Below are 17,171 nucleotides of genomic sequence, written 5' to 3'. Positions count from 1 at the left end.
CAAAATGAAGCATTGCTTGGTGATTGGTTGAGCTAAACTGGTATTATCTAATTGTGTAGTTAAATTTAACAGCTGACAGATATTCAACATAATTCATGTGTGAGACAGTCTAACAGAAGGACGGACAAAACCAGTCAAATATCAACTGAGTTCATAACTCTGAGTTCTGCTCATATTTCATTACCATTTTCCAAACTATAGTGAATAAACTGAGAATAATGTGCGAAATGTTGAAGGTGTCTGAATAAGTGTTGGTTTGACTGTGTGTAAGTTTCATCATTCATTCCCTGGGAATCGAACCCATGACGTTGCCGTTGCTAGTATCATGATCTGTTTGAGCTGCACATATATTGTATTTCACTAGGCTTGTTTTCATTATGTTTTCATTATCTATGCATGCAAACTAAGTCAAGTTTATATTTATATATAGCGCTTTTCACAATGCACACGGTTTCACAGCAACTGTACAGAGAGTCTATAATGCCTCAGTGCTTCACTGTAGAGCGATGTGTCTATAATGATGAAATTAGTGAATCTCTGGATTTAGATTAGATATATTGTATTTATGAATTGATCTATGCAGTGATTTAAATCAATCACCGAATAGTGATATTTACATATATTTTTATTTTTATATTTTTATATATATTTTTATTTTTTTTATATATTTTTGTTATAATAATAAGAAAAAAGTATTAAAAAATGTATTTAAAAATTGTTATAATACATTTTTTTCTCATTGCATTACAGTCTTTATTGTTTATATTTATTTTTTATTAAAATGTTAGTTTGGTATTGTACAGCACAGTGGTCAACTACTGTTGTTTTTATTGTGCTTTATAGATTCATTTTTATTTGATTTGTTAAATGTTGGATGTTTCTAAGATATTAAGAGATTTAAATGTCGGTTGGTTTTGTTCTATTAAAGTTCCCCTATTTGTGGTATATTCCCTTTCATGTTGTGTGTAATATAGCTGTTTGTGAAACTAATGTGTAGCTAATTTGCATAATGCCAGCCTGTGGTCTTGATTGGCTGAGCAGGTTCTCTTAGCCCCGCCCTCAAACACTGTAGTGTATCTGAGACTGGAAGAGTTTGGTTGGTGTTGTTCATGTGGAGAAGACGCTGTTTTCTGAGATTGATACGGTAAAACCCACGCCATCGCCACTGTTCGTATCACTGTGATCAAGAGCTGAGATTCAGATATGATAATGAGCGTTTGCTTTCTGACCAATCAGAGCCGAGCAGCTCTCAGAGAGGCGGAGCTTAGAGAGACTGAATCATCGATGGAAGCGTTTCAGACACTGAGAGGAAAGAGCTGATGCTGTAGTGGAGATTACGAGTGTTATTTGCAAACCTTTTGTACGAGACCTTAAAAACAAAACGAGAAATCTTTAAAATAGCATAATTGGGGGAACTTTAAGAGATGTTGGTTTTGTTAAAAGTGTAAGGATAAGAAATTATGATCAGGCCTAACGAGCCACTTCGGAAAGTGATGCAAATCACAGACTGAAATGAAACCCGAGTTTTCACACTCACTGCGACGGCTGATAATGATGTATCCTTTCATCTTAACATCTTGTCACACTGAAAATTTGCTGTGAAAATCTGTGGGCCTGAAGGTGTTCCTCAGTCAACGAGTCGATGTTGTGGCCAGATTGGGAGCGTTCCCGGGGTTTAGCGGGGTATATACAGTAAGTTGTATCTACAGTAAAGAGTGAGATAGAGTGAGACATATTCTGCGTTGTGTTCTACAGTGTTTACTTCACAAAAGACGTACTGTAGTTCTGTCTGAAGTTAAAGTGCAACACAAAGCTTGCTGTTATATTTATGTTGTCGGATTATCGTACTGTACGTATCAATGAATTACACATTTTGGCTGTGGTGTGTGCATTAATGTCTTCTATTTATATTGCTTATTCCAAACACTTATACTGGACACTTTTTGCACTTAATGGCTTATTCTTGATGCAAAATGATGCATGTGTTTCCCAGGGTTAAAGTCATCGGTTCATTTCTTTGATTGCTGTTTTGCCATTCCACCTGGACATATTAGTCATATTTGCTAATTCTCTTTGATTTATTGCCCTGTTTTGATCCATTTTCCTTTTTCCATTTTATGGAAAAACATTTTGTTTTAAGGAGATACAAATGGTGCTTATTAATGACACGGCAATAAAATGATATCACCCTAAAATTCACCCTATTTTCTAAAAGCATGTTATAGATTTTCCTTTGTTCCTTCCTAATGTTTCCTTAAAGCTACAATATGTAATTGTTTTCGCCGCTAGGAGTCGCTAGCCTCTTACAATAACACAGGCGTAGGTTGATGACGCATAAGCGGGATTATGGAACTTGTCGTCATGCCGAAGGATCTAATAATGTTTATGGATTAACACAGGGCTGCCATCTCTCAGGCATTGAGCGCGAGACTCACGCAATTGACACTTTTCACACGCTCTCACGCCACACATCCATTTTCTCACGCACAGAAAAATTGCGGAGCAAAGAGTTACTTTTAATATTAAACTAATTCTCAGCTCTTAGATTCCGTCAATTTTATTACGAAATTCAGACAAAAACACGTTTGGCGCTTGTAAATGTGACGTGACAGATCGCTGAGCGCCTCCTCAGTTCAAGTGCACGTGAACCCATCATCTGTTACTCTTTTATTTAAAGATGCAGTACAACTTACCGAAAGTATACATAATATCAACCAATTAGTGTTTTTCAACCACGGAAAGAGGTCAATATATAATAGCAGGAGAACAATTATGTCACATAACGTTACATTTACCTCAGGAAAGCCATTTAATGACCATAGCATGTTAACTGAATAGAAAAAATAGCTAGAGAGGAGATTTTGCTGAGCACTATATTACATATTTATTATATTTTTACTTATGTCATTAAATAATTGTTATTATAACAAAAACTGCATTATATTTAATTTCAGTTGTTATTTTTAACCTTTAATAATACCAGCAGATTGGGCCCTCTATGTTTACAGCATTAGGTGAGATTATTTTTTTAAATAACATTTAAAATAAACATGTATCCAAAGTAGTCAATATTGAATCAAAATCGGAATCAAATCACAAGAATGGAATTGAAATCTTGAAATTTTTGTCAAGCAATAATAAAAACTGTATCCTACCAGTCATTGTACAATGTAAACATTGTAACATGTTGTCACTAAACTTCATACAATTCTATTTAGTTACCAAATGTCTTGATAATCACAATTACACTTATTGTGATGCAATATTTGTTTTAACATATCATCATATTTTTTTTTTTTTTTTTCAGACTAGTGGACAGAAAACATCTAAAACACATTTTTACCTGTATCTTTTAGAGCACTTTATCTATGTCTGTAGAATTCAATTACAGCACACATCTTTAAAGGCCGTTTTCTCCAAAAATGAGAACGGGTTTTTCGTGGTGCTTTGGGTCATTTTGCCCCCCGTGGGAAGGATTTGTTACAAAACGCGAGGGAAGGATGGAGATAAAAATTATGCTTATCAACCTTGATTGACATGGCAATAAAATGATATCACATTATTTTGGCAGGTAAAGTTTTGGGCGTGTTTTTCCAGGAGTGGGCGTGTATTAGTGAGCTTTTGGGCTGCAAATCACCGTCCCAATCTGGCAGCACTGCTAGTCAAGCGCTGGTGTTCAGTACTAGCGCCTCCATCAGTGGTTTTCAGGGCTGTGTTTCATTCATTCCTCAGCAGGACTTCACGCTGGGCACCAAATGTAGAGGAACCGGCTGATCATCCCGAACCCATCAGCACCCGCTGCGATCCGACTCCACACACTCCCTTATAATGGTGTTTACCATTCGACCTCATCCGCCTAGCCTTCACACGTGCCTACCTAACTTTTTTGGGGTGGTTTTGCCCTATGAAGCGGATCCAGCGATGCGTTTCAAGCGTCTGGATGTCACGGGTCGGCCTTTAAACCCACTAAACGAGCCCCTCTGGGTCCTTATTACGGTCCCCGAGGGCCATTAACAGCCTCCCCTTCATCACGGCTCCTCGCGCTGTTAAGTGCTAATCTAACGCGTATTAAAGCGCTCTCGTTAAAGACGTCTGAGTGAACACTTTACACACAGCTACTTAAAGCTTCTATTGTTTACTCGTAGCTGCTCTGAAAAGTGGTTTGATGTTGATACACAATCAGGGCTGGTTTAATCTGGATGTAAGTGCAGCGCTGGCCGATCGGGTCACGACGAGGACTCGGCCTGAAAATTGGGAGAAAAGCCTCTCTGATTTATTCGCCGTCTGCTTTTGAGCGAATTTCAAAATAAAGTGTATGTAACCCGTCATTATTCTGCTGTGCTGGAGTGGGATGTGAGTGGATGAAAATTGATCCAGAGAATTGAAAAAGGGGGTTAAGTGTTTTTGCCCTTATCGACGGCACAGCAGAACGGCTGTTGTATGAAACACTCGTTTGTCCCCCATTAGCAGATGAGACGGTGTTATTTGAGGCCCGCATTGTGCTGAACACAAACACAAAGATGCTCGAGAGCCGATAATGGCCCGGCGAAGAATAAAGATTTTAACTCTGCGGATCATTTAAAGCCATCTCAAACGCTCGTGGTGAAATGGTGTAAAACCACCCGTGCGTGTCTGGAATCAATCCAGTGTGTCTTTGTTGTCGTTCATCTCTGCACTCGTGTGTGTTTATTAAATAACATTAACAAAGTTGGACAACACTTTACAATAAGGTTCATTAGTTAACTACCTTAGTTAACAGACTTAGAATGAACAATACTTCTTCAGCATTTATTAATCTTAGTTAATAATAACTTAAACATTTACTAATACGTTATTAAAATCAAAGGTTGTATTAGTTAACATTAGTTAATGCACTGTGAACTAACATGAACTAACAATGAACAGCTGGATTTTTATTAACTAACATTAACAAAGATTAATCAATACTGTAACTAATGTATTGCTCATTGTTAGTTCATGTTAGTTAATACATTAACTAATGTTAAATAATGAACCTCATTGTAAAGTGTTACCAGCGACTTCAATCCCATTGGATGGAGTGAAGGAAAGTTTTCCGAACAGATGCAGATCAATACTTTTAACATTTCCGTGGTTCTGAGAAGCAGAAGTCGTCATAGTTGTGTAAACGTCTGTAGTGCTGAACCGAAACTACAACAAATGACCAGTCATGTGACCAGCAACCACTGAACATCAGCTTTTGACATTATTCCTGGCTGCAAATACGGGGACATTAGTTCTTCTGTTGTTTCTGCTGGTTTAACCCCTCTTGTGCCGTGTGAACCACTCGTGTCGTTTCAGGAAGATCCTGCAAACATATAACAGCGGCTTCTTAACCACCTTATAATGGAGCGATCCGAGCGCCCTACATAGACAGCACTCATCATACACACTGATGTGAAGCACACAAGACTCAATGGAGTTTGACTTTAAAATGTTGTCAGTGAACCTAATGAAGCATAACAATACACAACACACACACACACACACACACACACACACACACACACACACACACACACACACACACACACAACACACACACTCACATTTCTAATTGGATTAAGCTATTTTTATTGATACTGCAGTGACACTATCAGATGAGAATTTGAAAGATATTTAGCTGATTAACGACACTATAGTCTTCTCTAGAACTCAACTTCAGTTAGTCTCATATTTGATGAAGTTTTCATCATCGGTTCTGTGAAGCTGCTTTGAAACAATCTGTACTGTATAAAGAGCTGTAGAAATAAAGTTGACCTTACATTGAATCAAATATATTTATAATCCATAAGTCTCTGGAGTTTATTGGGATTGTTTTGTGTGTCTTTTACGTTTTTTAACGTTTTGTAAAAAAATTTAAAAGACACACAAAACAATGGATTATAATTTATTTTCTTTTTTCTTTTACGTTTTTTACCAAAAAAAAAGTATTTCCGTAAAAAAACGTAAAAGACACACAAAACAATCCCAATAAACTCCAGAGACTTATGGATTATAAATATATTTGATTCAATGTAAGGTCAACTTTATGTCTACAGCTCTTTATACTGTACAGATTGTTTCAAAGCAGCTTCACAGAACCACTTTTACGAATTTTACGTTTATTATGAAACATGTGCAAAAATACTATTTTCAATTTTTATATCAAATATATATTTTTAAAAACATGTTTTACTCTAAAACTGTGAGAAAACCAAAGCCACACATCTAAACAAGTTGTGTTCAGAATTTGAGCTTGATATCTCAAAAAATTTGCTTTCAGTGAGATGATGTTCGGCTGCAGTACCAAACGCTTCCACTAGAGGACATTCGTCTCATTCATTTCCAATGCGCTCATTTTTTACCGTAACGAGCACAAGTGTGACTATTTTGTTCAGGACCATTTAACCGGTTCGAATCATGTCCATGATTTTTTTTGTGTGGGTGTGTGTGTGTTCACACAGCAAGTGCCAGAACCTTTACCAAGTTTTGTACCATTCCGATGAAGAAATAAATTCCACAAAAAACAAATGTCCAAAATGAGTGAAGAGCACCAGAGGGTTCAAATTGGATTAAGCTATTTTTATTGATACTGCACTGACACTAGATGAGAATTTGAAAGATATTTAGCTGATTAATGACACTATAGTCTTCTGTAGAACTCAATTTGAATGAGTCTATATCTGATGAAATCTGCATCATTGGTTCTGCTTATCACTGTGAAGCTGCTTTGAAACAATCTGTACTGTATAAAGAGCTGTAGAAATAAACCTGACCTGACATTGAATGAAATATATGTATAATCCATAAGAGTTGGGATTGTGTTGTGTGTGTCCACAGGAGGACAGTGATGGTGTGGCGCAGGTGGAGGTCAGTGTCGTGGTCGTTCAGTCGTTACCCAGAGGAGCAGTGGTGGAGCTTCATGTGATCGCAGTGCAGGACCGTCCCGCAGACCGAGCGTCCCATCGCAGCGTCTCACGGGTCCCGGGCGGCTCCGTCGAGTGCCGACTGCTTCAGTCCAGCTGCGGTCGATACGCCTCCCTGTCTCTGAGCCTGAGTGTCAGCGACGCACACACACCAGTAGCCCAGACCCTCACAGACGCACTGCTTTCCTCATACCAAACCGCTGTTCAGAAGACGGAGAATCTTTCGGCACTGTGTGCCAGAGTTTTCTATAAGAGCCACGACATGTTCGTCACAGAGATCGCCACAGGTACAGCTCATCTCCATAACTATTTTGATTGTTAAAAAACTGTTTGCAACTTTAGTCTTGCGGGTCAAAGATTGGTTTCCATGCAATTTGCAAAAATTAACCCTATGAAAAACACTAAAGATTGTACATTATCTGTACTTACTGTAAGAACTGTACTTTCTCTTGCTTTTTGCTATGTCTGTTTCTCAAACCCTTGTAAGGGTAAGTATGAGTTTCTCACCCGTCTGCTCAGTGCTGCAACAGTCTAGGAATTGAGATCCCCAAAGAAACTAACAACCAAAAACATCCATTGACAGAATTTGTGACTGTGAAACTCTAACAGCGAATTCTCCTTTGATGATTAAGAAGATGAGTCTTCAATTTTGCATCTTAAAGGGTTAGTTCTCCTGATTTCAAAAATTGTCATCATTTACTCACCCTCATATTGTTCCAAACCTCCAAACCTATAAGATTTTCGTACATCTTCGAAACACAAATTAAGATATTTTAAATGAAATCTGAGAGATTTCTGTACCTCCATTGACAGCCCATGTAACGACTTTTTTTTTTTTGGCTTCAAAAAGTTCATATAGAGATTGTAAAACTAATCCATAAGAATCAAGCAGTTTAGACAAACTTTTAGACGTTTTACACGGTACGGGTTATCTCCATCGACACAAACACTGGGTCTAGCTGATCCTCATGGAGAAATTCTCTTTTGTTTTGATTATTTTGATTGTTGGGTATAACTTTTGTTTTGCGAGTCAAATTTATCTGTATTGATTTCCATGCAATTTGCAATCAACCCTATGAGAAACACAACAAATTGTACATTATTTGTACTTACTGTAAGTACTCAGGGTCCGTACAAGGTGCTTGAAGTGCTTGAATTTGACTTTTTGAAATTTAAGTCCTGGAAAACCCTTGAAAACAACCATATAAATGAAGAGGTACTTGAAAAGTGATTTACTTATTTAAATACAATATATATGAAATAGAGTTGGATTTTTCCAAGAAAACAAATATAATCTGTTCACGCTAAGTTAACACTGCTGCCCGTCTGATAACCCCCCCCCCATCATATCGTTTCTGGATATGAAGTACGCCAACATTATAATATAAAATATTATTTATTGAACAATAATAGCCATGATAAACTTTGTAAGTTGTATTTTGGATGCCTTATATCTGTAATTTGAATTAAAAAAAATCTTAATGAATAAAATCTAGCCCTCCAGTGGAGAGGTCTGTTGCAATGCAGCTGTGTCCGGCGACCGCTACCTCTTGGAAGGGTGATCCGCGTCTCCCCTCTAAGGCCTGTAAGTTCTCGTCCGTTGTCATGGGCCAGGCTTACAGAGCCTGTGGGCAAGCCGCTTCCTCCCTGCATGCCATGGCATTGCTCCAGGTCCACCAGGCCCAGGCACTCATGGACATGCACAAGGGTAGTCAAGACCATGAGCTCATGAGTGAGATCCGCACCGCAATCAACCTGTGGAGACAGGTATGTGTTGCACCGCACACTTAGACCCTGCTTCAGGCCTCCTCCGGGCCTTCCGAGTCGGGTCCCTGTCTTCCACCTCGCTGCCCCACCCCGGGTACGTCTGTGGTGCCCCTGGCTCTGTTTGTGGAAGCCTGGAAACCACTTCCAAGTCTGTTCAGCTGGCTGTACCATCAGACTCGGCTATACGATTCAGTTCCTCCGGCACCCGCCCAGGTACAGGGGTGTTCACTTCACTTCGGTGTTGAGCGAACTGGCCCCTGTCATGCGCGCGGAGATCTCAGTCCTACTGGCGAAGGGCGCGATAGAGCTGATATGATGACCGGCTTCTACAGCCCGTACTTCATTGTACCCAAGAGAGGGGGTGGGTTACAGCCAATCTTGGACCTGCGTGTCTTGGATCAGGCCCTTTACAAGCTTCCGTTCAAGATGCAAACGCAGAAACGCATTTTTGAATGCATCCATCCCCGAGATTGGTTTGCAGCGATCGACCTGAAGGACGCCTACTTTCATGTCTCCATCCTCCCGCGACACAGGCTATTCCTGCGCTTCGCGTTCAAGGGTCGAGCGTATCAGTACAAAGTCCTACCCTTCGGGCTGGTCCCGTCGCCCCGCGTCTTTAAGAAGGCTGCAGAGGCGGCCATTGCTTCCATGAGAGAGCGTGGTGTTTGCATCCTCAACTATCTCGACAACTGGCTGATACTAGCTCAGTCTCGGGAGCAGTTGTGCGAACACAGGGACCTGGTGCTCCGGCATCTCAGCCATTTGGGTCTTCGGTCAACTAGGAAAAGAGCAAACTCGCCCCCGTGCAGAGGATCTCTTTTCTTGGTATGGAGCTGGACTCGGTCCACCAGACGGCACGCCTGGAGAAATGTGTATGGTCAGTGTTGAACTGCTTGAATAATGTCAAGAGCAGAACAGTGGTCCCACTGAAAGCTTTTTAGAGGCTCCTGGGGCATATGACCGCATTAACGCCGCTGGGTTTGCTTCATATGAGGCTGCTTCAGCACTGGCTTCACGGCCGAGTCCCGAGATGGGCGTGGCAGAGCGGCACGCTCCGTGTGACAATCACCCCGGCCTGCCGCCAAACCCTCAGCCCGTGGTCAGACCCTTCGTTTCTCCGGGCCGGAGTGCCCCTAGAACAAGTGTCCAGGTATGCTGTGGTTTCCACAGATGCCTCCAACACCGGCTGGGGGGCCACGTACAACGGGCACGCAGTAGCGGGATCTGGACGGACCCTCAACTGCATTGGCACATCAACTGCCTTGAGTTGCTAGCAGTACACCTTGCTCTGGGCCACCTCAAAACACTGCTGCTCGGCAGGCATGTGCTGGTCCGCACGGACAACACTGTGAAGTTCTATCAAAAACAGTTCTCCTGCTTGCTTTGGCCTCCATCAAGAGGGTAGGGGAACTGTACACATTTTCGGTCAACGAATCGTACCTGGAATTCGGGCCAGCTGACTCTCACATCATCCTGAGATGTTCCTACCACTCCCTTTCAGGACCAGGTGGTGAACCTGCAACCAGAGGAGGCAGACCTAGCTCTGGCTTTTCTCTCTTTCTCTGTTACGGAGGCCAGCAGAAGGGAAAGGCTGTCTCCAAGCAGAGGTTGGCCCACTGGATAGTGGATGCCATTGTTTTGGCATACCAATCCCAGCATGCACCAGGCCCCCTTGGGTTGCGACCCCACTCCACTCCGAGTGTAGCTTCTTCCTGGGCGTTGGCACAGTGTGCCTCACTGACAGATGTCTGTAGAGCTGCGGGCTGGGCGACACCAAACACGTTCGCTAGAGTCTATAGCCTTCGTGTCGAGCTGGTAGCCTCCCGTGTGCTCTCTTCTCATAGCCAGACAACACCGTAGGCCCCGCTCGAAGTGTCGGCTTGCTGCGCCATTCCCCTCCTATGGACTGGATACGTGCGGAGGGCGGAGCTACAACAACTTGTGTCCTTTTACCTCACACAGACATGCACTGAAAATGTCAAACCTTTTAGCCTTTTATGTTCAAACCGGAGTCAGACAATGATGGAGAGACTCAAGAAGAATTTACAGTATTTTGTTGACATGTTAAATGCAACAGGACATTTCTGAATAGTTAGTTGACGGTTATGTAGATTATGTGTAGTTATCTTCTAGTCATTTATTTGCATATTCTGTCATGATAATCTATAAATCGTGTTCCCGGGGGCGGGGTTTATGTAAATTCTAGGGTTTGTGATGTCACTAACCCGTGAAGAAGCTTGTGTAGTCTCTACCAGCCGTTTGTTGTAGTCCTTATAAAGCATTTTCTTTAAAACAAAATATCTCCCTTTGCTTTGAACTTTGAGTGTTGTAACTTTGCAGATGTTGTTTATGCTCAAACAGCAACATTACACACTAACTAAAGTTAGAAAAGTGAAATCATAATCAATCACCCCTTTAACCGAATAACAAATGTGCTATGTAACACGAGAATGAACCTCATTGGCTATTTCAACTTTTATTGCCAAGGAATTATTTTCATTTTAATCTACTTTAATTTGATGTACTAAAATATAAATAAAAATCAAATAAAAAATCAAATAAAAATTAAAACTAAAACCATAAAAAAAAACATATTTGTTACCTAATAATCATTACGTGAAAAAGGCTAGTTGACAAAGACATAAAACCCACAAAATTACTAAAACTCTTACCAAAATTTAAATAAAAATGGAAAACTGATTCAAAAGTAAAACTAAATGCTAGTTTCTAGTTCTAGTTATTAAAGAAAATAATAGTTTTATTGGATTATTGTTCAGAATGCATGTTTCTTTTAAATATGTTTTCAGACAGAAACTCCTCCAAATGTCACGAGTCATAATTCATCAGCAGATCCTAATCAGACCTGACACAGCTAACTGCGCATCTTCGGTTGCAGAAGTTTCCTTTTCCGAAGCATGCTGTGGTCTTCGGGTCCGTCATGAGCCGATGGTGTAGCATATGTTCAGACACATTTATCGAGCTGTCATTGTGTTCCTGATGCCCTCAGAGAGAGCCGAGAGCGTCTTCACGGGTCACAGACCAACAATACCACAGCAGATATGAAGACATTTGCCCTCCAACCCTTTCCGTGGGACGGGGCACACGTTCGCTTCACAAAAGCCTGAGTCTCCTGTCGTTTCTCCTGATATCCTCTCGTGACAGATGCATGTTTGGCTTCTGGACATTCTGGAAACATGAACTCAGAATCTCAGAAACGTCTCGTCTGACCGGAGATCAGGTTGATGTTGTCCAGTGATCATCGGCTCCTGATGTCTATTGTTCCTCAACATAAATGTACATGCACACAGATGTGCTGATAACTACCAAAAATCTGTTTTTTGAAACGCTATTATACCAGTTTGCATGCAAACCAGTAACCCGCTAACACAAAGAACACCGCATTTACAAGACTTCCCATTCCTGTATATGCCACTGTGTATTCTAGGGCTGTCAGAACGGCTGAAAAGCTGAATGTAAAGTTCTTTCTTAAATATTAGCAAAAATTCCAATTATATTCGAATTTTTAGGCAATCCTTAATGTTACAGGGAAAAAAGTACTGTATTGTCTCCTGTGTCCACAAGAGGGCGCAAGCGAGTGCAATAGCCAAATATAAACCAAATCAAGCATTGCATCTTTTACTGAAATTAAATGACATTCACTTTTTAAAGTGCATTAACTTTTGAAACAATTGTTCTTAAATAAAATATAATTTCCTTAATGTGCATGCAAGGAAAATTAGTTTTTTTTTTTAAATTAAGGAAAATTCTAATGCATGGTTTTTGCATTTGAATGTGCAGTTAAAAAAAAAAAAAATTATTCAACGAATATTCAAAATTCGAGTTTTTATTTGACAGCCCTACTATATCCCATTTATTATGTTGTGATGTTAAATAAAGCATTAACCCTATAAAGCCTGACATTATAAATTACAGTCAGAAGCGATTCCCAGTGAATGCATGAACTCATATCATGTATATCCCGAATCCAGTTTAAGTCGCATGGAAAAAAGCATCTGCCAAATGCACACATGTAAATGTAGAGTGATTTGCCGAACTCGTTGAGCTGGTTTCCACGGGATCCTTACGAAAATTAACCATGGTTTTACTGCAAATAAAACCAAAAAAACATGGTTATTATAGTTAAACAATGGTAACTACAACTGGAATATGGCTTTGCTACACTAACCATATAATCATGGTATTTGTTGTGAACCTGTGGTTATACAAATGTTAATCAATCTGCTAAAAAACTATGGTTACTACACTTTAACTATAATAAAACCATGGTTAATTTTCGTAAGCGATGGTCTGAGGGTAGTTTCCACTGTTAAACACACACACACACACACACACACACCTTTAGCCTCATGAAAGCCTGACATGAATGGTCCTCTTGATTGGCCGATGAAGGTGACCGTGTCACTAATATAACTTGTTTTCTGTGTGATCTACTGTTGAAAGTCAAGCACCACAGGCCTCGATAACACACAGAGTTAATTACTCGACGTGCGATCTTTGACGTGCTGTGTGTGTGTTCTTAATGAAAGAGCCTGATGAGTATCAAAAGAGCTTTTACCTTCCAATCTCAGCGTCCCTTCGTTTGTGTGACGAACTTGTTCGCTTTCATAGTTCACACACTCGCACACACACACTACACACTGACCTCAGTATCCCATCGCTGCGCACACACACACACACACACACACACACACACACACACACACACACACACACTGACCTCAGTATCCCATCGCTGCACACACACACACACACACACACACACACACACACTGACCTCAGTATCCCATCGCTGCACACACACACACACACTACACACTGACCTCAGTATCCCATCGCTGCACACACACACACACACACACACACACTGACCTCAGTATCCCATCGCTGCAGTGCATCGGTCGAGCTGGAGTTAGAAAGGTCATGAGATGGAGATGGAGTCGTGACTGTCGATCATCTCGTCCTCTTTACTAATAGTTACAGCAGCAAATGAACATCAGAAGGAGTGCTGAAGATACAGATCAACTTCCTGAGATCAATCATGTCTCCTGTAATCCATCAATCAGTGTTTCAGCCGTCAATCAAACAGCTGGAGAACAATGATGTCACATTTAACTCAGAAAAGACATTCAATGACCATAAACTCGATAGTCAGCTGGAAAAATAACTCTAGAGAGCAGCATTTTGATAAATATATGCAGTATATTATATATTTATTATATTTATACTCAACCTGTTTAATGCATGTTTCAGTAAATTCATCATAAAAACGAGTGTTTATGACAGATGCCGTTTAAATCTTTATATTTCAAAAAACAAATTGGAGTAGAAACATTATTATGTCATTAAAAAGTCGATATAAAAATGTGCAATTTAAATGTTTATATGACATTTTTTTATTTGAGAAATTATCATTTAATTAAATTTGATTCATTGATTATTAAAAAAAGTGTATTTTTTTCAGCTGGGCTTCGGCTCATGAAAGTACGCTGTTACAGTTCTGAGAGAGGAACAGACCGAACTGAATCTGTACGTGTGTGTGTGTGTGTGTGTGTGTGTGTGTGTGTGTGTGTGTGTGTTTCCTTGCGTATGCATTCAGACTCTGTCCAGAAAGAGTGTGTGTCGCTGGATCAGGTGACGCTATTCATTATTTGACTTTAGTGGACATCAGAAGAGCGTCTGAATCCCTCCCTTACTCCTTACAAACCTTCCCGATCAATCCCACCGGAGCTTCCACAAGCTGCTAATCTGTTGCAAATGGCTAACTAAAGATTTTCTGCTCCTGTGTGTATTACACGCGCGTGTTTAGTACCGCACTGACCATATGTCCACACACACACACACACGCAAGCTGTCGAGGATCTGAGCGGGTCAATACTTCAGGAATGTGCTGGAAGGGTTAAGCAGAATTGAGCGAGCACTTATGATGACGTGTGTGAAGCGTGACCTCTGAACTCTGTGTGTTGTGTCCGCAGGGCTGGAGCGGCGTCTGAGCGGATCTGGTCCTGATGGATCCGGTCCCGATGGATCTGGTCTCGATGGATCTGGTCCCGATGGATCTGGTCTCGATGGATCTGGTCTCGATGGATCCGGTCCCGCTGGATCTAGTCTCGATGGATCTGGTCTCGATGGATCTGGTCTCGATGGATCTGATCCTGATGGATCTGGTCTCGATGGATCTGGTCCCGATGGATCTGGTCTCGATGGATCTGGTCTCGATGGATCCGGTCCCGCTGGATCTAGTCTCGATGGATCTGGTCTCGATGGATCTGGTCTCGATGGATCTGATCCTGATGGATCTGGTCTCGATGGATCTGGTCTCGATGGATCTGGTCCTGATGGATCCGGTCCTGATGGATCTGGTCCCGCTGGATCTGGTCTCGATGGATCTGGTCCCGCTGGATCTGGTCTCGATGGATCTGGTCCCGCTGGATCCAGTCTCGATGGATCTGGTCTCGATGGATCTGATCCTGATGGATCTGGTCTCGATGGATCTGGTCTCGATGGATCTGGTCCTGATGGATCCGGTCCTGATGGATCTGGTCCCGCTGGATCTGGTCTCGATGGATCTGGTCCCGCTGGATCCAGTCTCGATGGATCTGGTCCCGCTGTGGTGCTGGTTCCGGTTGAGGATCTGCCGGGTCGTGTTCTCCTGCTCGTCTCCTGCTGGCTCAGTGTGTAGAGGAGTCAAACCTGCTCAGATCCAGACCTGGAATCAGTGCCGCTCTCATTCACTGCAATTTGTGTGTTTTTTAAAGGGATAGTTCACCCAAAAATTTAAATATGCCCATGATTTACTCACTCTCAACTCATTCTAGGTGTATATAACATTCCTCTTTCAGACGAATACAATTATATTAAATGTCCTGGCTCTTCCCAGCCTTATAATGGCAGTGAATGGCTGTTTCTGTTTTGAAGTCTGTTTCATGTATCTATCCATGATAAAAGTGCATTTGTCCATCATAAAAGTGCATCTGTCCATCATAAAAGTGCATCTGTCCATCATAAAAGTGCATCTGTTCATCATAAAAGTGCATTTGTCCATCATAAAAGTGCATCTGTCCATGATAAAAGTGCACCTGTCCATCATAAAAGTGCATCTGTCCATCATAAAAGTGCCTCTGTCCATCATAAAAGTGCATCTGTCCATCATAAAAGTGCATCTATCCATCATAAAAGTGCATTTATCCATCATAAAAGTGCACCTGTCCATCATAAAAGTGCATCTATCATCATAAAACTGCAACTGTCCATCATAAAAGTGCATCTATCCATCATAATAAGTGCATCTGTCCATCATAAAAGTGCACCTGTCCATCATAAAAGTGCATCTGTCCATCATAAAAGTGCATCTGTCCATGATAAAAGTGCATTTATCCATCATAAAAGTGCACCTGTCCATCATAAAAGTGCATCTGTCCATGATAAAAGTGCATTTATCCATCATAAAAGTGCACCTGTCCATCATAAAAGTGCATCTGTCCATGATAAAAGTGCATTTATCCATCATAAAAGTGCACCTGTCCATCATAAAAGTGCATCTGTCCATCATAAAAGTGCATCTATCATCATATAAGTGCATCTATCCATCATAAAAGTGCATCTGTCCATCATAAAACTGCAACTGTCCATCATAAAAGTGCATCTATCCATCATAATAAGTGCATCTGTCCATCATAAAAGTACACCTGTCCATCATAAAAGTGCATCTATCCATGATAAAAGTGCATCTATCCATCATAAAAGTGCACCTGTCCATCATAAAAGTGCATCTATCCATCATAAAAGTGCACCTGTCCATCATAAAAGTGCATCTATCCATGATAAAAGTGCACCTGTCCATCATAAAAGTGCATCTATCCATCATAAAAGTGCATATATCCATGATAAAAGTGCACCTGTCCATCATAAAAGTGCATCTATCCATGATAAAAGTGCACCTGTCCATCATAAAAGTGCATCTATCCATCATAAAAGTGCATCTATCCATGATAAAAGTGCACCTGTCCATCATAAAAGTGCATCTATCCATCATAAAAGTGCATCTATCCATGATAAAAGTGTACCTGTCCATCATAAAAGTGCATCTATCCATCATAAAAGTGCACCTGTCCATCATAAAAGTGCATCTATCCATCATAAAAGTGCATATATCCATGATAAAAGTGCACCTGTCCATCATAAAAGTGCATCTATCCATGATAAAAGTGCATCTATCCATGATAAAAGTGCACCTGTCCATCATAAAAGTGCATCTATCCATCATAAAAGTGCATCTATCCATGATAAAAGTGCATCTGTCCATCATAAAAGTGCATCTATCCATGATAAAAGTGCACCTGTCCATCATAAAAGTGCATCTATCCATCATAAAAGTGCATCTATCCATGATAAAAGTGTACCTGTCCATCATAAAAGTGCATCTATCCATGATAAAAGTGCACCTGTCCATCATAAAAG

The 17,171-nt window shown here is 40.8% G+C and overlaps 2 protein-coding genes across 2 annotated transcripts in view; one reads left to right on the top strand and one right to left on the bottom strand.

Annotated features, from left to right (window-relative positions):
- dph6 (diphthamine biosynthesis 6) overlaps positions 1–15,609 on the top strand; it is a 131,066-nt gene extending 115,457 nt beyond the window's left edge. The window contains exons 14-15 of the mRNA XM_082143454.1: positions 6,841–7,213; positions 14,687–15,609. Of these exons, the coding sequence (XP_081999580.1) occupies positions 6,841–7,213; positions 14,687–15,393 (1,080 nt within the window). The 3' untranslated portion in view covers positions 15,394–15,609. The remainder of the gene's footprint in view (positions 1–6,840; positions 7,214–14,686) is intronic.
- Positions 1–17,171, bottom strand: part of LOC309478992 (uncharacterized protein) — a gene marked incomplete at its 5' end in the record, with an annotated part of 132,100 nt that overhangs the window by 96,527 nt on the left and 18,402 nt on the right. The gene's annotated exons all lie outside the window — the stretch shown is intronic.

The sequence above is a fragment of the Leuciscus leuciscus genome, assembly GCF_965113295.1.
Source record: "Leuciscus leuciscus genome assembly, chromosome: 17".
Classification (NCBI taxonomy): Eukaryota; Metazoa; Chordata; class Actinopteri; order Cypriniformes; family Leuciscidae; genus Leuciscus; species Leuciscus leuciscus.
This window is presented reverse-complemented; position numbering and strand designations above follow the sequence as displayed.